The 26511-nt window shown below is 50.5% G+C and overlaps 1 protein-coding gene across 2 annotated transcripts in view; it reads left to right on the forward strand.

Moving 5' to 3' along the window:
• CSMD2 (CUB and Sushi multiple domains 2) overlaps window positions 1-26511 on the forward strand; it is a 678038-nt gene that overhangs the window by 261617 nt on the left and 389910 nt on the right. For both annotated transcript variants that reach the window (XM_068966215.1, XM_068966217.1), the window contains exon 5: window positions 1655-1862. In XM_068966215.1, the coding sequence (XP_068822316.1) occupies window positions 1655-1862 (208 nt within the window). The remainder of the gene's footprint in view (window positions 1-1654; window positions 1863-26511) is intronic.

Consider the following 26511-nt stretch of genomic DNA (forward strand, 5'->3'; position numbering starts at 1 on the left):
AATAGTAACTTTGGTTACTGTTACTCTGCTGCCTCCGATACACATTTGAACCCTGATATTACATTTTTCCTTCCTTTATAGTTTAGTCCACATCTGTGATACAGCTCTTGCTAAGTGGATTACTATCCCTTACTCTCACACAAGGTGCTTCCCTGGTGGCTCAGTGGTGAAGAATCCACCTGCAATACAGAAGATGCAGGTTTGATCCCTGGGTGGGGAAGATCCCTTGGAGAAGGAAATGGCAACCCACTCCAGTATTGTTGCCTGGGAAATCCCATGGGCAGAGGAACCTAGTGGGCTACAGTTCATGGGGTCAGTAGAGTTGGACACAACTTAGCAACTAAACCACCCTCACTACTTGCATACAAGCTCCAGGAGGGCAGGCTTAGAAAATCTGGATAACTTCCACTAAGCCACTCAGCTGTAAGCTGCAGGGGAGGGGTGCGCACTGACGTGTGCAAAAATCGGAAAGCCAGTGTTCTTAACTATTATATATCAGAGCATGGTCTTGGGATCATTGTTTCTGCATATCAAGTCTCAGCTGGGATTTAGGCTGGAGCAGTGATTCCATCAGGATGTGCTGTGGGGATGAGGAAGACATGGTCCCTGCCCTTGGGATTTCCAGCAAGTTCAGAACCTAGAGTGGCAGACAGACATGTGACAGGTCGTTCACACAGTGCCAAGTACGATGTCTGAAGTCACATACTTTGCTGCAGGAGCGCAGAGAAGGGAGCAGTTATTAAAAGCATGGGAGAATGAGGCTTGACTGAGAAGTGGCGCTAGAGTTGGATCTCAAAGCATCGGAAGACTTCCTCTGGACAAGGGGCATCCTAGACTGATGGTGCGGTGTGAGCAAAGCCCAGGAGGTGTAACCACGCCCAGCACTCGAATGGAGCTGACCTGGGCCCGAGGAGCAGGAGGGAAGATTGCAGAGGTCTGGCCAGGCTGTGAATGCCCTTTGAGTTTTGCCCTCAGGGAACTGTGATGAGCTTTCGTTTTGTTCCATTACATCCAAGAACTTCCCTGGTAGCTCAGGCAGTAAAGAGTCTGCCTGAGATGCAGGAGACCCAAGTTCGATCCCTGGGTTGGAAAGATTCCCCTGGAGAAGGAAATGGCAACCCACTCCAGTATTCCTGCCTGGTTAATCCCATGGACTGAGCAGCCTGGCAGTCTACACCCCATGGGGTCCCAAAGAGTCGGACGTGACTGAGCGACTAACGCTTTCACTTCCACATCCGAAGTTTCCTAGGATCTGGTAGGAAACAAGGTCCTGGTCACCACAGTCATGACCGTGGGAATAAATGTGATAACTGATTTCTCCTTTTTTCTTGGTCATTGCGCAACAGTGTGGTATAGTAGCTAGAAACATGCTCAACAGGCAGAGCTCACCCAGCTCGTTGACCTAGCTCATTGGCTGTGGGACCTCAGGCAGGTTGCTTTACCTCCCTGTGCCTTGGTTTCCTCATCTGTTCGATGAGAAGAAGAAGAACTAAAATTCTCAGAGCAGGGCCTCGGGCATGATCAGGGCTCTGGAAGTTTGTAGCACATCCTCTCTGCAGGTCATGTCCCAGGGTCCTCTCTGCCTCTCATGCATGAAGTACACGATTAAGTACCAGGACCTAGACTCACATGAGCCTCTTGTCTCCGCCCACAGCGGACGATGCGTGCGGCGGGACCCTGCGGGGCCAGAGCGGCATCATCTCCAGCCCACACTTCCCCTCGGAGTACCACAACAACGCCGACTGCACCTGGACCATCCTGGCCGAGCTGGGGGACACCATCGCCCTGGTCTTTATTGACTTCCAGCTGGAGGACGGTTACGACTTCCTGGAAGTCACGGGGACCGAAGGCTCCTCCCTTTGGTAAGCACGCCTTCCCTCCCCTCCCCCTCCCCCGTCCCTGCAGCTGTGGCTTCCCGGGATGCGGTCCCTTCGGCGCCTAGACCTGCAGCCAGAGGTCCCTTTGCCACCTGTTCTACCCGCTGCTGGAGAGTTTCCTTTCCTCATAATGAGAAGTCACTGCGTATTTTCAGAGCTGGCGTCAATTTTCATGGTGATTTTGGTACCTGATTTGAAGCATGGCCTCGCTGAAGAATATCAGGGTGGGATTTGGTCAAGGAACTTGCATTACGACTAACAGTGGTATCAGGACATGGATAGGGTCTCAGTGAAATGATTTGAAATATTGTCCCATTGCTGGAAGCATCCAACAAAGGGCCTAGAACATTGAGTGGCAGTTGCTTTTCCCATGCCCAGGGCTCTGAGACGGGAGAGGCATTATCACGTCTTGGTTCCTGCGGGAAGGGCTAACCTACTTCCTATTGTTTGGCTCCACCACAAAGCAGGGCTTTTGTGAGCTGTGCTCTGCCGCCACGGAGACTCTGGTGTCGGCAGGTTTGGGAGGAGACGGATGATGAAGGCTTACCGGCCTTGGTTGTTTGTGGTCTCCCAGGCTTGGACCCATGCGGTGGGCCCTAGCTGGGGCTGGCTTAGGGAGTGACGTGCTTTCTGTTTGGGTGACAAGCCTCGAGAATGGTGGTGTGACATTCGTAATGTGCTCTTGTGTTCTGGTGGTTCTGTTATCAGGACGAGGGCAGCAGGGGGACCTGGGTCAGAACATCGGGAGCCAATAGAAGGGTGCGCTCAGGCGTGCTTCTTTGCAGTCTTGATTGCTGCGTGGTGCCGGGGAAGGTGGGGCTCACTGCCTGGGACTGAGGAGGAGGAGGTGTCACTGAGGGGCCTGAGTGAAGCAGAAAGTGGCAGCTGCAAGCGTCAGGGATGGATAGTCCCTTGGGAAGACAGACACAGTGGTCAGCGGGCTAGAGACATGGGCGGGGAAGGGGAGGAAGGATGGGAGAGGAGGAAAAAGAGCGGCTGATGTTGAACATTTCTTTTATACCAGGTTTCGTTGTAGAAAGGCCAGTTGAGGAAGACATGGCCCTTTGACAGTGAGGAAAACAGACAAATCCACCACAGGCCCCAAACATGACTATTTGAGAGGGATAAAGTGGGAACAGACTCCTGCCAAATATGGACTTTGAGCTTCGGGGACCAGGAAACTCAAATTTCATGTAGTGGTAGAAGGTATGCTGAGCCGGGGGTCAGAAGACCTTGGTGTCATAAGTGTGTCGCAAAAACTTGGCCAAGTCAGGTCATTTACTGCCCTGGATGGGGTGTTGAGACAGGCAGACATGAGCCGATGGCTGATTGCTGTGTGGAGGTTGGTCCAGGGGCAGTGACTGGACATTGGGTGCTCAGTGTTGGGAGGAAAGTCTAGATGACCATCCACCAAACCACACTCCCAGTGACCTGCCCAGTCTGAAGACCTTCTGTCTCCCTGCCCTCTTTTTGTAAAATACCTATTTTTCTGATCGTCTATGTCATACATATGCTCCTTATAGAAAACTTGGACAATATTAAAATGTATAGGGAAATGAATAACAAGTATTAACGTTGTTTGTATTTGGTTGCGTTGGGTCTTAGTTGCAGAATTCGAGATCATTCCTTATGGCTCACAGGCTCTCTAGTTGTGGCACTCAGGGTCCAGAGCACTCAGGCTTCAGTAGTTGCAGCTTGTGGGCTTTGATGCCCAGCAACATCTGGGACCTTCGTTCTGCAATCGGGGATCAAGCCCACGTCCCTTGCATTGCAAGGCAGATTCATGTTTTAAAAAACCTTTTTATTTTGTAGTGGGATATAGCCAATAAACAGTGTTGTGACAGTTTCAGGTGAACAGCAAAGAGGCTCAGCCATACATATGCATGTATCTATTCTCCCCCAGACTCCCCCCTCTTTTAGGCTGCAAGGCAGATTCTTAACCACTGGACCACCAGCGAAGTCCCACAAGGATTAACGTTTTGATGTATTCCCGTTTGGCCTTTTTGCTTTGCCTAGATCAAGCTAGCTGGCCATTTATATATATGTTTAATATAAAAAATTAAGATCTGAAAAATGTCAGTAACTATATATTTTTAACTGAACATTATATCATGAAAATTTTTCCTATATCATTACACATGTCTCCTAAATGTAATAGGTGTGAGAATAGAATTTATTTAGTAAATAAGCAGTATTTATTGAGCTTTTATGTGGCAGGCTGATTCTAAGCTCTTACAGCTATATTTCATTTAGACTTCTATGAAGTAGGTAGCATAATCTTCCTCCTTTTACAGATGAGGAAAATGAGGCCCCGTGTGGTTGGGTCACTGGCTTGAAGTCACACAGGTAGTAAGGAGCAGAACTGGGATTCAACCCCAGGTTAGCTGGACTTGAAAGCCCATCTTCTTAGTCACGTCAGCACACTACGTCATGCAATGTTTGTGAAGGACTGTGGCGGCTGTGGTGCATTCCCTTGTGAGACTGCCACAATTCACTCCATCAGGTCTCTTGATGGATTGTATCCAAGTTTCCACTTCTGCCAACAGATACCGAGACGGATAGCCTTGCTGGTTCTCTCTCTTCCAGCCCCAAGGCCTCTGCGATGCACTTGTTTATCCCTAGGCCAAATAGTCTCCCACAGCCCCCACCCTCACCCCGAGGTGTGAATCTACACGGTTGTCCAAACTTCTGGAGGGAAACAAACGTGAAAGAGTATTCCTTTTCCTATTAAGTCACTCAGTGGGGAAGGAATTAAGCAGAGGAAATCGTTAAGGGAGTCATTCAGAACTCTGCTGTAAGATTAAATTATAATCATTTACAGGGTCTGTGTCACCTTTGCCAGGCAGGATGCATTTGTTGTTCTAATTTATACCTGCATAGCAGTTACGGTTGAACAAAGCTGCAGGCTCAGGAAGCCTGTGCAAAGAACCCGCTCCTTCCCCAGCCCCTCTCCTTTATGGATCCCTGGACTCATGTGACAATGGGATGCTCCTGGTTTATGAGTGTATTGCTTTTATCAGCGGATAAAAGCAATAGGACTTTAGGATGTTCTCTTGAGTCATCCCATGGACAGAGAGAGGATCCTGGTAGGCTGCAGTCCATGGGGTCTCAAAGAGTCGGACACGACTGAGTGGCTTCACTTTCACTTTTCACTTTCATGTATTGGAGAAGGAAATGGCAACCCACTCCAGTGTTCTCACCTGGAGAATCCCAGGGACGGGGGAGCCTGGTGGGCTGCCATCTATGGGGTGGCACAGAGTCGGACACAACTGAAGCAACTTAGCAGCAGCAGCAGCTTGAGTTCTTCACCAAGCAGAGAAAGACAACATCTGGAAAGATGAATTTGAACAGCTAGACATCCCTTCATCTATTGAGAAAACAGATACACCTTTTAGAGGGGGGTGGGGGGGAAACTATCTCCTTTATCTGGAGAAGGGAATGACAACCACGCCAGTGTTCTTGCCTGGAAAATCCAATGGACAGAGGCGCCTGATGGGCCCCTGTCCATGGGTTCGCAGCATCAAACCTGACTTAGCGACTAAATCACACCTCTTCTATCAGGTGGCAGATTTGTGATGATTCAGAAGAGGATGGTGACATGGACTGTCCCTGACTCAGTTCCCACACTCTCCTCCCCCTCCAAGGAGGATGTAAGCAGGAGAGTTTAAATTAGGGTTTGGACTTCATGGACTTCAAGTTCCAAATGATTGGGAAAACATAGGCTTGATAATTTTTTATTTTGCCAAATAAGGATATTAGAGAACAAAATAAAAAACCCTGCCAACTTTTCAGGACATGATTGCATAAAACAAAGGACAATTCAAAGCCAAAAACGTGGCAGGATATAATCAATGGCACTGACATACTGAAAGACGGGGGTGGGAGGGGTACATAACAGTGGTGTCTGCCCGTGACCGTAAAGTCCTGTGATGTATATACATTAATCGGTGGATTACCGCGTCCTGTTGTGCTTGTCCATCCCTGGCTTCTGAGAATCCGACCATACATGTTTTGAGTGAGAAAATGTTGTTACTGTAGTGAGCACTGAACCCTGCAACCCTGCCATGCTGAGGGGGTCCCAAGTGTCTTAGACTTGCTCTCCCTAAAGTTAATTGTCTTTTTGTGCGTGTGATTGACCAGGAGCCAAATTGGGCTTGAATTGACTTGAGAGTTACAATCCACATAGCAGATTTGGTATTACTCCCCTACCACACACACACACACACACACACACACACACACACACTCACTCACACAGCCAAAGGACACACTCTCCTCCAAGTCATTGCCATATACACATCACCAAGTCAACCCCCCTGACACATACATACTTCTAGTTCACTGAACTCAATTTAGGGGCCAGTTTTTGCTCACTGATCCTTCTCAGGGGTGGATAGTGGTCTTTGTTCTGCTCTGACCCCATCTGTTGGCAGTGATCTTCAGGGAGCCCTATTCCTTCCTCTCCAATTCTATGAAAATATGCTCACCACGGCTCCAGCTCCTCATGAGGCCCCTGGATTTTTCGAAGGGCTGGGACTAAGGGATGCAGAAGAGTCTCTTAAAGCCCGGGCTTCTGGGTCCCTGGAGGGAATTAGGATCATGTTATCATAACGAGGAGAAGTAATTGCCAGGCCATTACAGAAGCGGCCTCTCCATCATGGAGAAAATCAGTGAGTTAAAATCCACCCAGAATCTCTCCCCTTTGCCTCATGCTGAACTCTGTCCCCTGGCATCTCAGCAGGAGCTTCCCCTGGGCTGTATGAGAGGAGAGAAAGCCAGACACCCCTCCGAGAGCAGGGGCGAGGTCTGCGTAGTGTCTCCGACCTTAGGTGTTGAGCCTGCCCCTTGGCATCTAACTGAAGAGACGGCAGACTTGGGACTCAGACAGTCATGAGCTCAAAACCCAGATCTACCTCTTCATCGCTGTGGAATCCTGGGATATTTACTAACCTTTCTGAACCTCAGTTTCCACATCTGAAGAATGGGGCTCATTATACCAACCTACAAGGCATGTTGGAAGGGATAAACATGTAAACTGCTGCCTGACTTAGTCCTGGGATGGGAACTAGAAGCAAGGTGCTCACTCTCTGAGGGAAAAAGGGTATGATGAGGCCACTCTGAGCTTCGCCCGATTTTTGGTGACCCCACCATGGCCACAGCCCAGCCTGCAAGCCCAGTGGCATCTCACCAGGCAGAGTGACACTTGCCTGATCCCGCTCTGGGGAATTAGCTGGGCACCAGGTGAAGGGAACTGGCAGAGAGCCCCTGAGTCAGACAGGAGGACACCCTTGCAGAGTCAGCAGGTGGGGGTGATTTGGTTGCAACTGTCTTCTCAGAGCTGCACGTTGTGAGCGTGCTATGAAAAGCAGCAACTTTTCTCTGCCTACACCCAGGCCCTGGGCTGGCCAGTTCAACTCATTCAGCGCTGATGGCTGCTCTGAGCCGCCCTGCGGCAGGGGCGGTGCCCCAGCAGCCCTAAGGAGTCTGCAGGGTTGGGAAGAAGGGGCAGCGTGTGGAGAAGACTTTCTGTAGAGAGGGGGGAGGCGCAGCCCCTCTCACAGTCTCAGATTGATGAGGATGCAGAATCTGTTGGGCCTTCCTCCCTCCTTGGCTCCTCTCCCTCTGCCTCTTCCACCCCTGTGGCCGTTTCTTCCTGTGACGAGGAGGGCAGGCAAGGCCTGGCCTGCACTCAAGGTGGAAGCCACCCTTTCTCTGGGGCCAGCTGAAGTGCCAGCCACAGGGGTGTGTCACGGGGGTGTGTATGGTAGAGGGAGTTCAAAGCTCCTTCCTGAGTCCGCGATTTCTGTGTAGACTCAAGACCACTCTCCCATCTTCTGTGGCTCCGCCTGTACCGGGAGTCGCAGCCCCTCGGCCTCTCTTCTCTGCTTCCTGCAGTCTACTTGGATTTCATGCTTCGTTTCACTGCGGTCATTTGGGATCTGCTGCCCATTCCCTCTGTGCCCTCAAGTCTAGCCCCCCGCAGGCCTCTGTGTGACAACCTTGCCTCCACTGAACATGCAAAATAAGGAAAGGAAGGAGAACCCGCTGCAGGGTTTTAGAGGAGGATGCTGTCCTGGGGCAGGAGACTGGGGCCGCCAGGCAGGGCCTGCATTCCAGCCGGGCCTTGAAGGTGGGTCCCGTTTTGATATGAGAGAGGGAGATGAGGGGCGGGAGGGCATCATTCTAGGGCTGCTGCCTGGGTTTCCTGGCCAATGTAGGAGCACCCTTCCTGACCCCTGAGACACAGGCCCAGGAATTCTGGTCCCAGGGATTCTCTAGGGAGGATTCTCTCCAGCATGCACCCACCCTGGAGACTCTGCTATCCACCTCTGAGCCTCAGTAGCCTCTTCCACCTGGGAAAAAAGAGGAGAAAGCCGACTCCAACGCCTAGCGTTCCCAGGTCCTGCCCCCAGGGCCGCCCAATAGACTTCAGCTGTTTTGGGTTTTTTTGGTGGGGGGAGTTGTTTGTTTTTCGTTTATTGCTATACTCCAAGGCATGTGGGATCTTAATTCCCCAACCATACATCAGACCCGTGTCCCCTGTAATGGACGTGTGGAGTCTTAACCACTGCACCACCAGGAAAGTCCCTTCACCTGTTTTTGAAAAGAGAATTTCTCTGGAAAGCAGGTTCAACCTACTCTCTGGATTCAACTTTGAGGATTTTTCTTTACTTTGTTTCCCTTCATTGGCTTGCTTTTATTTTTATAGGTGGGGATACAAAAACTCCCATCTACTATACAGACATTCAGTTTGAAATTTTGCTAGTAACAATTTCTCCTTTTGAAACACTGAGTTTTAATTATTAAGCATTTTGCCCATGGAATTTGAGCCAACTAGAACCATTTGATCTCAGCGACTTTTAACTAGATATTTCATTCAAGAGTCATTAGATTCAGATATAATTAGAATGAAAACAGCATGCCAATGGGGATTTGTTAATAACTATTCACTTATTTATTTATTCACATATATTTTGTCAAACCATTGGTTTAGATCATTTTCATTCTTTGTTACTTTTTCCCTATTTTTTTTTTTCAGTAATCATTTATTGAGAGCCTTCTATGAACTAGGCTCTGCTAGGTGCTAGGGAGACAGAAACACAGTCCCATCCCCAGGGAGATATTTATTTACTCCACAGATGTTTATGTAATAGGCATGCATTGTACAGGACCCTGGAGCTCACAATCAGGGCAGAGAGGCATATAATTAAGCATATAATTAAGTACTTTACAATAGCATGTGTTAGGTACTTTTCTTAGAGGTATACAGAAGTTCCCCTGGGGCTAAAAAAGACATGTAATAGCTACAATTCTTTTTTTTTTTTTTTTCAAGATGTAGAAACTCATCTCCAGCTGATTCAAGCTAGAAAGGGAATATGTTGTCTTCTATAACTGAGGAGTCCAGCTGGCTTCAGGCACTGCTGGATCAAGGCGGGTAGATAAGGCCACCTGTATTTGCTTCTCCCCTCACCCAGCTTTGTCTTCCTGGGTCTTGGCTTCACTCTCGGGCCAACTTTCCCCGTGAGGCAGCAGAGGTGACAACCGTCAGCTTCCCCCATCCTACTGATTTAGCAGTCCTAGCAGAAAGACAGTGTGTCTTTCCTAAAGGTTCCCACAAAAGCCCTCAGATGGTCCGTGATTGGACCAGAATTGAATCGTGTGCTCTGCCTTCAACGTCGATATATAGCTGGATGATATTCTTACTGGCCAGGCCCGGGTCACATAGCTATCTGTTCTACCGAAACCTCTGACTGGGAGTGGAAAAGAAGTGGTTCACCAAAGGAATACCAGGTCACTAGGAAGACAGAAGCCAAAAGCGTCCTCCTGAAAGGACTCAGTCTTCCCTCACAATAGAGGGGCTCCTGGGAGGACCCAGATGAATGATCCCCAGATGGTGCGACTTTGGAGCTGAACTGAGGGGTGAGCAAACGTTTATCACTGACGTGGAGCCAGAAAGAGCCCTGCTGTGTTTGCAGCATTGCAAGTGGGGTGCAGGGTGCCAGAGAGCAAGGCCAGGATGCAAGGTCTGAGACGAGCACCGGAAGAGCAAGGGTCGTGAAGAACCTTGTCCCCACGTTCATATACGGGGAGAGGAGTCCGTAGACTAAAGAAAGCTATTGAAGTATTTTAGGCAGAGAAGGAATATGATCACCCTGAATCTTAATTGGGTTCATAGAAGGTTCAGAAGCCAGCTGTAAAACTCGGTGACCACTCAGCCGAGAGATCGTCCAGCCTTGAAGTATGGTAGTTGTAAAGGGATGGAGCGGAGACGGCGACCTCAGAAAACACCTCAGATACAGAGTCAGCTGCTTTGGGGGCTTCACTGGAAAGGAGGAATGAAGGCATGGGAGGAGTCTGGGGTGAATCCCATCTCTGGCTTGATGGCTATGGTGGGGTCATTCAGCAGAGGAACACAGGGGAAGGAGCCGGGCCAGGGGGTGCTGGCCTCCCCAGCATGAAATGGGCACAGAGAGGGAAGTTAAGGCCACAGCAAGGAAGAAGATACAGGGACAGGGTTATTGATATACACTGTTTGCGATGAGACTAGTGGAGATGGCCGTGGGACAGGAATGACTATGGCTGAAAAGTTTGGTGTTTAAGTATGTATTCTGGCAGGGCCTTGAGAAGTCATCCTCAGGGATCAGCACCAGCAGCATTATCAGCAGTGTCTCCTTTCAGCACCTCGGTCAGCCTTACCACCTCCATCTTCCCTGCCAACGTCTTTCTGTCGTCATTCATTCATTCAAACTAGTTAAGCCCTTCCATTGTCTGACACTGAGCCTGGCATCGGGGAATACAGTGGTGGAGAAAACAAATGAAGTCTCTGTTTTTGTGGGACTTCTGGTCTACTCCGGGGAGACTGCTATGAAACAAAGAATCACAGAATATATGTAAAATACAGCTGTGATGAGTACCACGAAGGAAATGAGCAGGATGGGGAATAATAGCTCTGGAGACCTTAAGTAAAAGGGGCTGGGCCGGCCTCTCTGAGGGGACAGGATCTAAGATTAAGGCTTGACTGTTGAGAAGGAGCCGCCGTGGGAGGCACTCAGGATCAGCATTTCAGGCAGAGGGAATTACACGTGTAGAGACCCATGTCACAGTGCCCTGTTTTCCTGTGAACTTCATACAGGCAAGTGGTGTAAGGTCTATGCCTGTTCTCTGCGGTTTCAGTCTGTTTGAATATCAGGAGCAAGGCAGGGTCAAGGTCTCAGGCTGGCAGAGATGTTCATGAAACAGCTGAGATGGTGCATGACTGAGGCCGTTAAGCCCAGTGGCACCCGGAACTGGTAAGGGAATGGGCCTGTTCCAGCCTAGACTCAGAACCTCCTGCCTCCCTGTGGGTCTGTGACAACCTCACTTCCCTCTCCTTTCCTGCCACATCACAATGCTTTAAACCAGCCCGAGAAGCTGTTCTCTTCTGATGGAGCCCATGAAATTACATCTGTTCTTTCCATCAGGAGCCAGACCATAAATAACCAGCCCTTTAAAATCTCATCTCCCGTATCTCTCGGAGTTGGAAGTGGCATTACGGGCTCTGCAGCTGAGCAGTGGGAAAGGATTAGAGCCCTGGCATGCTGCTGGCAGCCCGGGCCCGGGGATCTGGAGCGCGAGGCTGGGGCTTCTGCACGCGCCACATGACTTTCTTGTTTGCGTCGCTGAGAACTTGTTCTCTGAAAGAGAACGCGAGCTGCAGCTGGACGGGGCAGGAAGCAAGCCGGGGTCGTCCGCTCTCGGCATAGCGTCTCCTCTAGAGCCGGCGACTTGGCCAAGTTCTGTGTGTGGGAAGCCGAGGTCGGGCAGCTGGCCTGCACCCCGTGGGTCCGACTGCGTGCAACAGGTTGGTAATAAGCATGGCGTCTGCGTGGCAGCTCGTGCCAGGACCGTGAAGGGCACCAGACAGTGAGATGCTCTTGTCGACCTCTCTGGAAGAGCTGCCAGATGCCCGATGGAGCCGCGAAGACAGATGGAAGGTGCTGTTCTGGGCCCTTCCAGAGGCCCCTCGCTCTGGCACCATCCACCTTCCAGAACAATGTTCGAGGCCCCAGTCCTGGTCTCGCCCTCCCACCTGGCTACGGATGTTTGTTCTACGTGCTCTTGGCATCGCCTAGCCCATGTTTCACTCTGGTTTTTGCCTGCCCCTTGCTTTCACAACTTCTCCTGGCTCCCTAAGACTGACCTAGTTCTGTCCCTGAGCTTATACTTCTTGTAATCCCAGTTCCTCCGCACCCAGTCGCTGATGTGTGATACCCACAACTCACCAGAGAAGCAAGATGCAAGCAGGAAGCTAGCATTTGATAATCTGATGAAGTGGCAAATGACATGGTTAGACTCAGCGGATTTTGTCATTTGGGAAGGGAGAAGGCAGGCTTGGTTTGAACACAATGGAGAGACTTCGTGGGATACTAGAACTCCAGCGTCTCTGGGAAATCTCATCGAAGTTCTTGGAAGAGCAGTCTGTCCCGGCTGCCTCTCAGGGTTCTGGCCCCAGTAACTTCCACCTACTTCACTGTGGCTTCTACCCCCAGCCTCCCCCTGAAACTATTCCCATTAAGATCATCATCAGAGAACCAGCCCCCAACCCCAAACACTACCACTTCCAATGCCAAAGCCGAAAGGTCATCTTCAGGTGTCGCCCTACTGGATACTTCTGCATTCTTTTACATTGTTGCTTACTTCTCCTTCCAGAACTTTCCTTTTCTCTTGTTTTCTTTCTGAGGCTGCTCGCTGTGATTTTTCTTGACCTCTCTGACCATTCCTTCTCTGTCTTCTTCAATGACCACAAGATTCTGTTCTCACCTAACTGCGCTGCCCATCCCCCCATGTTCTTCCTGGGTTAGCTTATCTGCTCCCGCGGCTTCAGATAAGCCACCTGTCTGTTTACAGTTCTCAAATGTGGCTCCCTAGCCCGTCCTCCCCACTGGGTACCAGCCTTTGGAGCCAAGTACTTATTGGACAATTCTCCCTTCATGTCTCACCAATGCCTCCGACTCAACGGATCCCAACTTCATTCATAACTGATGATTAAAGTGGGCAGGGTTTGTTTCCTTTCTTGGCTTATGGCACTACCCTCTACCTAGTCAACCACAGCTCTGGGAATCGTCCTGTCTAATCCCTCTCTCTCACCAGTCACATTCAGTTAATTGGTAAGTTCCCCCCAATGAACCCCCCGTGGCATATCTTTACAGTCTTGACTACCACTCCCCCAGTTCAGCCCATCATCTTTTCTTCTTTGTGGGTTATAATAGCCTCCTTGCTGATCACTCAGCTTCTTGGCACTCTCCAATTCATCCTCCCCACTGCTACCAGAATGGTTTAATTAAAATGCAGATCTGACATGCTAAGCCCCAGGCAAAAGCGTTCAATCATCTTCCATTGTCTACAGAATAAAATTCCAGCCCTTGATAGGCCCTTCTTGATCCAGCCCTTACCTGCCACCCCAGCCTCATCCCTTGCCACTTCCTTCCTTGAACTCCATTAACCCTCACGCTCAGTAGTATCATACCACAAAGGTTTATTTCCTGCTTATGCTGCACGTCTGTTCTGGGAGTCTCTCTAATCCACACAGTCATACCCAGGAGTATCCAGGATCTAGAATCTTGTAGTTCCACTGTCTGGAATATGTGGCCTTGTCCAGTGGCATAGCAGGCAAAGAGAGTGGCGGATCTAACATGGGCTTTTCATGGCCACAGCCCAGATACGATGCATATCACGCTCACTCACACTTCATTGGCCATAAATAGTCATGTGGAGTAAGTCAGACAGAGAAGGAGAAACACAGCATGACATCCCTTATATGAGGAATCTAAAAAGAAAAGATACGAACGAACTTATTTATTATACAAAACAGAAACAGACTCACAGACTTGGTTGCCAGAGGGCGAGGAGGGGGGATAGGGATAGCTGGGGCGTTTGGGATGGGCGTGTACACACTGATATATTTTAAATGAATAACCACCAAGGTCCCACTGTATAGAACAGAAAACTCTGCTCTAGATCTTGTGTGGCAGCCTGCATGGGAGGGGAGTTTGGGGGAGAATCGATACATGTATATGTACGGCTGAGTCCTTTGCTGTCCACCTGAAACGGTCACAACATTTTTAATCAGTTATACTCCAATACAAAATAAAAAGTTAAAAAAAAAGAGAAATATTCACATGGTTCAACCTCACCATAAGGGAGCCTGGGAACGTGATAGCAGATGAAATGACTGGTGAGCGAGTCTCTCTGCCACACTTCAAATTTTAGCAGACAAATGCCGTAGCTCTTGTCAAAGAACAGCCTCTCCTTTATGCTGCAGATCTGTTCTTCTCCAAAGATTTCCCTGCTGGAATCATCTCCTTTTTTTTTTTTTTTGCACTCGTCATTTTTTTTCTTCCCTATCAAACATTGTTTAATGTTTAAGAACATAGAGATGTGTTCTGTATCTACCATCTGAAGTCAAAAACAGCACGCCCCGAACTCCCCCATCACTCAGCTCCATCCTGCTGCCACACCTGCTGAGACAGATCCCTTTCTCAGTATCTGCCCCAGCTGCCACTGAAGCTGGCCTTGGGAAGTGACCAGTGTCACTGCTCCGTCTTCATGTGACGTGGCTTCCTGGCAACATCCAACACGGGCCATCTGCCCTGAAACTAGTTTCTTCTCTTGGCTGCCTTCAACCCCGTAGCCAGCTGCCTATGGCCATCCCTTCTCTGTCACCTCTGCTGTCTTCTCCATGGTTCAGCCTCTGTCCACCCTTTACACGTGGACTGTGCAGGGGGTCCTGGGACCCTCTTCTTCTCCATTCACCCTCTTTCCCAGGTAATCTCGATGAATCACAGGTTGACTTTCAATATGACCTACACACCAATGACTCTCAGTGTAAATGTTCAGCCCTGAAGGACCTTTTTGGGATCCATATGTATGAATAGGAATCTCAAACTCTTAATGGAATCTCAAAATGAACACTTCAAAGCAGACTTTTTAAAATTGTGGTAAAATAACATTAAATTGGCCATTTTAATCATGTTTAAGTGTACAATTCAGTGTCCTGAAGTAGATTCACATTGTTATGCAATCAGCACCACTGTCCACCTACAGAACTTTCTTACCTTCCCAAATCCAAACTCAGAACCCATTAAACGTAACTCCCCATCCCCTCCCATTCTCTGGTAACCACGCTTCTACTTTCTATCTCTATGGATTCAGCTACTCTAGGCACTTCATACAAGAGGAATCATACAATATTTGTTCTTTTTGTGTTCAGTTCAGGTTGTGTCCGACTCTTTGCAACCCCATGAACCGCAGCACGCCAGGCCTCTCTGTCCATCACCAGCTCCAGGAGTTTACCCAAACTCATGTCCATCAAGTTGGTGATGCCATCCAGCCATCTCATCCTCTGTCATCTCCTTCTCCTCCTGCCCTCAATCTTTCCCAGCATCACAGTCTTTTCAAATGAGTCAGCTCTTCGCATCAGATGGCCAAAGTATTGGAGTTTCAGCCTCAACATCAGTCCTTCCAATGAACACCCAGGACTGATCTCCTTTAGGACGGACTGGTTGGATCTCCTTGCAGTCCAAGGGACTCTCAAGAGTCTTCTCCAACACCACAGTTCAAAAGCATCAAATCTTCGGCGCTCAGCTTTCTTTAGAGTCCAACTCAAACATCCATACATTTTGTGTTAGCATAATGTTTTCAAGGCTCATCCTCATTATAGCGTGTATCAGAATTCCATTCCCTTTTAAGGCTGAATAATATTCCATGGTCTGTATGTAGCACATTTTGTTTATTTACTTACTCATCTGTCTATGGACATAGGACGTTTCCTCCCCACTCCCAGTCTGTCCTCTCCCAGCCTTCTCCACCTCTGTTTAATCTCCAGAGGAAGCTGCTCTGCTTCTTCTGTGCCACCAGCATCTGTCTGCTCAAGGGCTTTGTTTCCCAGCTTCCACCCCTTCTGTAATCCATTCTTCATACAGCAACTGGAGGAGCTGATGTCTGCATATCACATTATCTCCCCCCTATGTAAGGCTTGCCACCGCTTTCCATCACACTTAGAACCAAATCCTACAAGATCTACACTATTGGGCTCCTGCCCACCTCTTTGACTTCCATCCAGTCCCCCACGCCCACTCACTCTGCCCCAGATACACTCACCTTCCTCCTGTCCCTTGGATGGGCCAAGCAGATTCCCTTCTAGGGTCTCCGCACTAGCTATTTCCAGGGTTTGAGACCCTCTTTCTTCATAGTTAAAAGAACAAAGAAACCCACACACACAAAGACCTCTGCAGTTTTGAAATGCAGAGTTCAATTGAAATTTCCCCTCCTTAAAATAAGACTTTCTCTCCGCATGCAACCTAAAGGAACCCCTCGCTCTATCGTGACATCTTGTTTTACTTTAGGTATTTCTGAAGCCCTGGTGTTTTCTGGCTTCTGTATTTGTTTCTTTTCTATCCTCTCCCTTCCCCACCACTGCATACAGAACCTGGAAAGCTACAAAGGCAGGACTTGGCGCTTAGTAGGTGTCCAGGAGTGGTTTGTTGGGAAGAGAAGCCTACTTGTGCCTCACCAGTAACAATGTCCTGTGGCTAATTGCAAAGGTTAACATGGAGCCTCTCCACCAAGTATTTTAAGTAATAACCTTCCTGGGGGACATTTGCAAATTAGCCCTGACTCTTGCTGATTACTCATCCTAAACTCAGTCTGATTAATAACTAATCAGCAAACTGCTTGGCCAGAGCAGGCTGATCAGTGCTAGAAAGGATCTTAAATTATGCAAGTCACTTGGCCAGTCTTTAAAAAAATAAAAAAGCTCAGCAGTCGGCAGACTTGGAGAGGTTTGATTGCAACGTGAGGTTAGGTTTCTCAGTTGTTGTTTTTCCTTTTCGTCTTTTTTTTTTTCCCCCTTTTGACTAAGAAATCAATTAGGCTCAAACTTGCCACCTCAGAGAGACATTATGTAGCACAGAAATAGAAATGCGTTAAATAGCACTCTCTTTTTTGTTCCTTCTCCCTTCAAAAGAGTTTTGGTCTGGGAGACAGAGGTTAAAATTAGCCAGTTTGTTAAGCAAATGCCTGTCTGGCGCCTGATGTCAGTTTCTGTAGCCACGTCAGTTTCAGCCTCCCCTTCCTTCCTCTGAGCAGCAGCACACTGGGCCTGGCAGGAAGGCCTCGAGAGGTCTAATGAGTGCTGCTCACTCCACCTGCCCCAGGTTTGGGGCAGAATCAATTTGCCAGCAACCTATCCCACCAGGAGTCCTTCTAGTGCTCTTTGCCTCCTGCCTACCAACCCCAGGGAGACAGGGAAAAAGGCAATCAGGGTGATGAGCCGGCTCCCCACTGTAGGCGTGAGCTCTGCGACCTCCGGGACCCTCTTTTCTGTCCTCAGTCTGCAACCTCCGTCCTCCAAGTCTGGTCCTCCACGTGGCTTCATCTTTCTCCTCCAGATCCCTCTTCTGGTCACTGGTGACATGGCCGAGGGGGAGATTCAGAGAAAGCAGAGTGATCCGTCGATGTTGATCTCTGGGCCAGAGGGAAGCCAGGGATATAGGATGAAGAGCAGTTAGTGCAACCCCGATGCCCGTTAGAACCAACACCCAGATCCATTAAGTCAGAATGCCCAGAGGTGGGAGCCAGACGTCTGTAAAGCTCCCAGGGGGTCCCCGTGTGCCCTAAAGTGGAGGACCACAAACTGGTGGAGGGTGGGTGGCTTTGGGGAAAGAGATGATGAAGGCCATCGGACAGTGAAGTGGGAAGCGGGCTTTTCAGAAGTTGACTGTCTTCCCCAGAAACTGAGGAACATCGGTCTTGTGATGGGCATGGTGAGGGGGGAAGAGGTGGCCAGAATGGCAGCTTCCAGGAGCCCCTAAACCCCCTCTCTCACTTCTACCCCCAATTAAAAAAAATACCCTCTAGGGACTTCCCTCGTGGTCCAGTCGCTAAGACTCTGTGCTCCTTGCAAGGAGCCTGGGTTCAATCCTGGTCAGGAAACTAGATCCAACATGCAGCACAGAGTTTGCACTGTTGTAACTAAAGATCCCATGTGCTGCAACTAGGACCTGGCGCAGCCTAATAAATGTTTTTAACAACTGAAAAGAACACCCTCTAGAATGCAGCCTTTGTTTCCCAAATTGTGATGCACCAACCAATTCCCTGAATCAAAAGACTTGCCTTGAAGGCAGTAGGGAATGCAGATTCAATCCTACCCTAGAGGACTAGCTCCAAAATTTCTGACGATTGGGCCCAAATTCAGTGTTTGTAACTATTCTCTCAGGTGTTCTGAAATAGATGCAAGTTTGAGAGCCACACTGGGCCTGAACAAAATTCCTGCCAGGGCAATAATAGGGAAGGGGTGGATTTTTGCCCATTAAGAAATAAATGCTCAATCTTCTTATGAATGGCTCCATTATTAGATTTCTTGGCACAGAAATTCCCAGATTATATTTGACTTACATGTTTAGTTTTAGTTTAGGCACAAGGCCGGACAAGCACATCTGTTTCCTAAAACAAAGCTCGCTGACTCCTAGTGGACTTTATGAATTTATTTAACAAGTGCTTTTTGCCTGCCTGCTCTGTGCCAGGTGCTTATCCTGCTCTGTGATATGCCCTGTGGTTACAATGATGAACCAGAAAGTCTCAACCCTGGGACTTTGAAGGCTAGCCTCTCTCCTTGTCTCCTGGTGGAGGCCCACGCAAAGGCTGTCTCCTTTCTGAAACTGTGAGTTGTGGCAGCATCTCTGCCTCCCCTCCTCCAGCTCCCTGCACTGCCCCTCCACCGCCTGGGTCCTGCTGAGCTGGCACTTGCCATGGTTCTCTAGCATTCTTTTCCCAACATGAACGCTCGAAGAGCATCCACTGAATCCGACATCCCCGAATCCTCAGGGCTCAGCCAAAGTCCTAGCAACAGGCAGGCATCAACGTTTGCTGACAGTTTGTTGAATACATGGAGCCTCTGACACCTTAGAGTCTCAGCACCCTCCTCACCGCCCCATCTCACCACCACCAGAAAGGAAGGCAGGTAGCACTTCATCCCACCTCGCCTGGCCTCAGAGCCCTTTGGCAAGGGGACAGATATCAAGATAAATTAGTAGCCAAATATGTCTTGGTTGTCTCTGTGAGCCAGCTGCTTCCAGGGCTGAATGACATCACCTTTAGTTGTTTTAACTTACCATTATTTATTTATAATTTTTTGGCTGTGCCGGGTCTACCCTGTTGCGGGAGCGTTTCTCCCGTTGTGCCGAGCGGGGACTACTCTCTAGCTGTGGTGCGCGATCATCTCGTTGCAGTGGCTTCTCTTGTTTTGGAGAACAGGCTCTAGGGTGCCTGGGCTTTCGTAGTTGCGGCTCCCAGGCTCTAGAGCACAGGCTCTGAAAGCTGGGGCGCAACAGCTTAGTTGCTTCAGGGCATGTGGGATCTTCCCGGATCAGGGATGGAACCTGTGTCTCCTGCATTGCAGGCAAATTGAATGTCATTGCACTTACTACCTCACTGAATCTTCATCAGCATCTATGAGTGCAGAATCATGTCTTGTAGAAGACACTGAACCTCAGAGGCTCAGCATCCTCCCCGCTGCAACCCATCTGGGTTCTGCCCGATCCATTCCCCCCAGGCCACCACTCCTGGGAGTGCTCCTTGCCTTTGGAGCAGGCTCTGGTGCGCTCTGTCTGGCCTCTTGGAGTCTCTGATTATCTTCTCCTTCCTGCATGAATACGCCTTCAGGGCTGCATAATCTTTATGTGCTAGGGGGTGTCAGGCACTGTGCCAAGGGTCTCATGCATTATCTCATTCATTCCCTACAAAACGCTTGTAAAGAATATACCATCATCCCTATTTTTTAGGTGGAAAAACTTAAGACTCCACGAGGTAAAGACACCTGTGAAAAGTCATACAGCTAGCAAGCATCTGAGCCAGGAATTGGACACTGTCCCCGCCAGACTCTGAGTTCTGGTCTACCCCTTCTCTTCTGCTCCTTGAGCTCTGATTCATTTTCTGCCCTGACTGCATCGTTCAAGTGGCTTTTTGGCTCGCTCTTCTTGAGTCTCAGGTCCTCTCTGTCCTCTCTCCGAGGGTCTGTAGAGACTCAGTCCTGTGTCCCAGCCAGCAGAGGGCGGCCCCTGCCCACTGTGCACCACTGATCCTCCAGGACTGCATTTCCCACGCCATTCTCATGTCCCAGGACAGTCCCCGTTGCAGCAAGTCCCCGGCTCTTGAACTAAGCATTCAATTTTGCCTAGAATTATACTGGAGTCTGGCATCCTAGAAGAAGTCAGTCCTGAATATTCATTGGAAGGACTGATGCTGATGCTGAAACTCCAATGTTTTGGCCACCTGATGCAAAGAACTGACTCATTTGAAAAGACCCTGATGCTGGGAAAGGTTGAAGGCAGGAGGAGAAGGGGATGACAGAGGATGAGATGGTTGGATGGCATCACCGACTCAATGGACATGGGTTTGAGTAAACTCTGGGAGTTGGTGATGGACAGGAAGGCCTGGCCTGCTGCAACCCGTGGGGTCGCAAAGAGTTGGACACAACTGAGCGACTAAACTGAACTGAACTGGCTCTATTCCTTTCTTTTTTTTTTTTTTTGGTTTAGTTGCTAAGTCGTGTCCAGCTCTTTCAACCCAGTGGACTGTAGCCTGCCAGGCTCCTCTGTCCATGGGATTTTTCCAGGCAAGAATACTGGAGTGGGTTGCCATTTCCTTCTCCAGGGGATTTTCCCCACCCAGGGGCTCTTCCCCACCCAAGGGCTCGAACCAAAGTCTCCTGCACTGCAGGCAGATTCTTTACCAACTGAACTACCAGGGAATTCCAGGGCTCTGTTCCTGCAACAGGCTATTGAGGCTCACAGGCTGCCCCCCACGTTTCTCCCTTCCCTCAGTTTTCCCTCCTGCGGTCTTTTCTGCCAGCTCCGTTATGTTGTGAGACCTCCTTGAAGGACGTTTGTGCCAGGCGAACCTGGAGAATGTTTGTCCAAAGGGCATCTGGGTTGCTAACTCCCAAGCTGGTGCTGAGCACCCCCAGCCCCGTGCTGGGTCCCCAGTAGGCTTGATTCTCCTACTTGAATGCTGCTGGCTGTTCCCCAAGAAGTCTCAGCTCCAGGTGTCCATGACCCAAGTCAGGAAGGAGGTAGCAAGGGCTCTGAGCCCAGGTCTCCAGACCTTGCTGAGAGAAGGACCATGCAGCAGGGTCTCCCCTTCATCATCCCAGGAAAGATCGCCAGGATTCCCTGCTCACCCGTGAACCTCAAGAAAGGCAGAGTTGAACAAGAGAAAGAGCATGGATTTAGAAGTCCATGTTGGATTCAGATACCAGCTCTGCTGCGAACTTGCTGGGTGACCTCAATTAACTTACTCACCATCTCGGGGCCTTGCAGAGAGTTGCAAGAAACACGTGGCAAGAAAGACTTTGAAGGGGACCAGCTTCCCAGCTGTTAGATCCTGCTTGTGTCCTTCCTCTGACCTTGCATGGCTGAGCACCTGGAAGGGCCCCCTCCCTTCTCCCCCCGCCACCCTCCCACTCCCGGAGCCTCCCAGCAGGTGCTCCACATGGACAGCTGCACACCTCCCTTCAGGAGCCTTGGGTCTCAGCCTCCGCAGCTGATCAGTCAGGCGGCAGCTGCAGACTGGCCTCCAGCGGGAGACCACAGTAGGAGGTTGTCATGACCCTCTGGGCCAGGCAGCTCTGAGGTCCCAAGGCCGTTTGGCAGTAACCTCAAGGGCGCGCGGAGACAGACAGGGATGAACAACAGGGCTTTGACCCTTGCTCTGAGCAGGGCGCTCAGCTTTCTGAACTTCAGCGGCCCCAGTTTTATCAGGCGGATGGTGAGTCTCCCCTCACCCTCTCCCTCCCCGACCCCAGCCTTGCGCACAGACTTCCTAACTCTTCACATGTGAACACAGTACCACAGACTCCCTTCGAGCAGGAGCTGCCCGTGGCGGTGATTTTTCTGGCATTGGGAGGGTTTGAAGAAAAGACGAGCATTCTTGGTAGAGCATCAGCTACGTGCCAGGCGTCTCCACTCATTGCTTCCTAGGCATTTTCAAGCCACTGTGAGAAATGGAGAGTGAGCAAGGTCACCAGGCCAGGGTCACAGAGCTGGCGAGCCGCAGGCTGAGCCAGCGCCCTTTCCTTCCAACCTCTTGGTCTTCGTGCCCCCCACCCCATGCCCTGGATTGGGGTGGGAATTCCAGCTGGAAGGAGACTGAAGGGGGCCCCCGAAGCTCCAACCCTGGCTCCTACTCCTTCCCCTGGTGTGACTCCTCTCCTTTGAGCTGTGCTTGGCAGAAGCTTCAGGCTGGCTTTCCAGAAGCTTCAGGCTGGCTTTCCAGCTTGCCCAGACCTCGACTGCCACGTGCAGCCAGCCCAGCAGATGCTCCGCGAGCACAGGACAGACTGCCCCCAGACTTCTCCTGCAAGAGAGTCCTGTCATCACAGACAAACGGCCCGTGTCACTCAGCCGCATTCTCCCCGCCGCTGGTCTGTGGCCTGAGCTGTCCAGATAACCCTTTTCATTGGATGCTGGCTTGACGGATGCCACGAAGGCCCCCGGGCAATGACAGCCCAGCCATTGCCCCGGCCAAGAGGAGACGCAGACAGACCTGCTTCCTGACTTCCACGTGCTGCCCGTTTAGCCCTCACAGTTATCCATACCTGTCAAGCTCTATCAAGTGACGTTTTCCGCATGAAGGCAAATGTCCCTTCGGCTGCGCTCGGAGCTGGAGGCGGCACCCCAGAAGCTGACATGGCCCTCATCCTTCCACCAGTGGGTTCCTTCACGGTTGCCCATCTTCTCCCAACCCTTGCCCCACGATGCCCTCTTAAGCTCCCCTACATCCCCCTCAATCCCTCTGCTTGTAGTTACCCTCCCCCAGCCCCTCCCCCAGCTCCACCTCCCCCTCAGTGCCTTGGCAAGTAATTGCTTTCACAGGGAAGCTGACAAATCTCTGGCGACTCCTAGTCCGGCTGGGAAAGATTCATTATTCCGTATCTGGAAATAACCAGGCCCATCAGCTCAGGGCTGAGATAACACCAGTGTAAAAGTTCTCTATTCAGGGGAATTAATTAGGATTCCTTATTAAAGATCCAATTAGGCAAAAGGGCATTTTTATCTGTGATAGTCAGCTGCTCCTATTTTTCTAAAGCCATAACTCCAAGTTTTTTTTTAAAGAAAACCAGGGGCTGTGTTTTCCTCTAGAACAATTCACTCAGTGTCAGTTATGTCTTCATCAGGATGTGAAAATAGATTTTCTCGTTCAATTTGCAATGCTTTATCTCTTCAGAGTCTGGTAATGACTCCACTGTATCCCTTTAGTAAGAACCACAGCCCCAGATGGATATTTGGGGAGTGGGACGTTTGGTTAGGAGGCTGCAAGAGAAACAGTGTTTTTCAGCATCCTGATTCATGGGCTGGCAGGAAATGCCAGCTCTGCCATATTCTGTCCCTGTGACCTTGGGCCAGATGCTTAACCTCTCTGATCTTCAATCTCCTCCTCTCTAAATCTATCTCCCAGGGCCAGGGAGAGAATTAGGAGTCAATTGGTGCAATATAATAAAGTGACTAAGCTTTTGACTGTGACGGCCTGACATCAACATAGACCAGCCAGAGTCCTTTGACCAGTTCACCTCTGAGCCCTAGCTTTCTCATTTGCAAAACAGGAGAGAATTCCCTCCTCCAAGGCACTGGGAAATGAGAGCAGGTGAAAGCACCTTACTCAGGGAGGCCACTTAATATGTGTTTGTCAAACCGGAATCAACCCACTTTGTATTTCTCTCTCGAAGCCCCATGAGGATCCCTGGAGAGAGCTGTTCCTGCTCCCAACCCCCCAACCCCGAGAAAAGGAAGTTCCATTTTGTCCTGAGTGGGGCATGGATGTTAAGTTCCCTGAGTGCTTCTAAAGTACACCAGGGCTGATACTCTGTGGCTCTCAAAGAAAGCAGTCCAGAGAGGGGAGGGCTCACCTCTCAACCTCAGAGGTCATCCTGCTCCCCACCCCCGCCCAGCTTGGGCCCCCATGCCCAAAGTCCACCCAACCGTAGGATGTAGACACACTTGGTGTAAGCCCCAGGATATTCTATTTGCATTGTTCAGGAGAACAGCCACAGCCCGCGGATCCCAGGGAAGAGCAGGCCCAGAGGGGCGCCGGAATCTGAGGCTTCCAGGAGGCTCGGAAGAAGCATGCTGCCGCTCCCCTGCTTCGTTCCGTGGGGAACGACCCCGAGCCCCAGCATCAGTCAGCAGGCACGTGCCAGAGCCAGGATGGAGGCAGGCCCTCCAGGCCTGACGCAGCCCTGTTCCACCATCTCGGTATTTCCAGGCCCCCTACCCCTGGACCAGCGTGTGCCAGCCTTCACGTGAGACAGTCACAGCAGTGTCATCTTCTGTAAGACATGTGTCCACACAAACCCCGCTTCACACCACGCTCCTCTGCCGACTGCCTGTCCTGACTCCCCCTTTGCTGGGTGGCACGCAGTGCCTCGGGTTACCCCATAGAGGAGGCCCTTTATCTGCTGGGTCCTCGTCTCACCTTTCCTTAATATTCTTTTGATCTCAACACTCCGCTTTATTTTTTTAACTTTTAATTTTGTGTTGGAGTATAGCCGATTAACAATGTTGTGATAGTTTCAGATAGACAGTAAAGGAGACCAGCCATACATATTCATACATGTATCCGTTTCTCTCCCAAACCCCTCTCCCATCCAGGCTGCCACATAATATCGAACAGAGTTCCCTGTGCTTTCCAGTAGGACCCTGTTGGTTATCCATTTTAAATCCAGCAGTGGGTGCATGTGATCCCCAACTCTCTAGCTATCCCTTCCTCCCATCCTTCCCCCGCTGGTAACCAGAAGTTCATTCTCTAAGTCTGTCCGTACCCCACTTTAATGTCCCTGCACCCTCTGACCCTACTCCCTTCCCCATGACCCCTCTGACCTTACGTCCCCATCTAGACCTGCAGCCGCGCTGGCTTCCTTGCTGTTGCCTGGACACCAGGCGTGCCCCTCCCACCTCAGGACCTTTGCTCACACTGTCCTTCCCACCTGAACGCTCTTCCTCCCAGATGTCACCCCACTCCTCCATGCCTCTCAGGTGGCACCTTAAGGTCACATTCTCGGGGAGGACTTCCCGACCCCCTATTTAAAAATATGAGCGCTTCTTTCTACTCTTTAAAATGTCTGTATTTTTCTCAGCTGGATTCCCACACCTAAAAGAGGCCTGGAATTTGGGGGTTTCAGTCCTTGGATCCATCTCTGGAAACAGACCCAGAGAGGCGGCAGACCTTACCCCAGGTCCCTGAGGGGGTTAGTGTTACAGAAGTGGCTGCGCCGGTCTCTTAAAGCAACTGTGCAGGGAGTTGTGTTCTCAGGGTTATTTGTGTCTGTCTACATACTTCGCCTGGGTCCTCAGGGTCTGACTTCAGTAGGCGATGCCCTTGAACCTCGCTGAGGCCTCCCAGAGGCAGCCCTGGTGAGGACACCCATCCTGGAAACAAGTGGTTCTGCTGCAGAAGTCTGTTTCTAGAAGAGAGCACAGTCTGGGCTGAGAACCAAGAAATCCTCGCCCCCTTGGCACTCCCCTCCTCGCTCCCCCAGCCCCCCTGCCGATTCCCCCATCAAATAATTCCTGATAATGAAGTTAGGATGATTCATTGGTTTTCTGATGAGCATGAATTCATCATCAAAATCTACATATTTCAATCCCCTGATATGTACTCTCAGATTCCTAACCTGATTAATATGTAAAGTGCTTTATCCTGTGACTTAACAAGAGAAAATCCAGCTTGGTTTTGAGGGACCTGCGTGGCTCCCAGCCTCGGGGGTTCTGGAGAGTGCAGGAGATGCTGCAAGTCACTCGTTGCAGATGAGTCAAGGTGCCAGGAGGCACCTCTGCTGAGAAGGTGCTGGTTGCTCAGGGTCAGGCCCCGGGATGCATGGCATTTTAGCCTCCAACCTGCAGCCTCGTCAACCCTAAAGCCCTGCCTGCAAAGCTGTCCATTATTCACGACCCTATGACTCCCAGTGGCTGGGGAGAGTCTGCCTGCATGTCTGGGACCCTGTGGGAGACACAGCAGCCCTCTTCTGATCCTTTCTGTAGAGCCTGTGTGTCCAGCCACCTCCCAGCCAGGGCCATCGAAGCCTGGTCCTTGCACCAAGTCCCCACGCCTCTGCAGAGGAGAGACTCAGACTCCCCCAGCAGCCTCGAGCCTCCCTTCCACAGCTCCGGTCCCTGGAGCCCGCCCTGCTGCAGCTCCTCTCTTGTCATTTCTGAGATGCCTTCCACTTAAGATCCTGCCCCCAGCCTGCTTGGCCCTGCTCGGCCCTGCTCACCATGCAATCTGTCCCTCCCCCTTCAGATTCTGCTGGGGGCCCAGACTGTACCAATTTTGCTATGCTTCCTTGGACTCAGTCAGTGCCTCACACCCCCAGGGAGGGCTGGCCTGCTTCTCTCCACCCCCTTCATCCCTAACCCACAAACCCACAGGCGCACCCACACCCCATAGGGTCTCCTGCCAGGTGCTGTGGCCTTGGACTTCAGGCCTAGAGGGCTCTAGAGTCAGAGGTGCATTCACACCTTAGCTCCAGGACTTGGGAAAGGGAGTTCACCTCCCTCAGCCTCTGATTCTTTAGTTTTAAAATAGGGCTGTCAGCGATAATCGT

Source organism: Capricornis sumatraensis, chromosome 2 (genome assembly GCF_032405125.1).
Source record: "Capricornis sumatraensis isolate serow.1 chromosome 2, serow.2, whole genome shotgun sequence".
Lineage (NCBI taxonomy): Eukaryota > Metazoa > Chordata > Mammalia > Artiodactyla > Bovidae > Capricornis > Capricornis sumatraensis.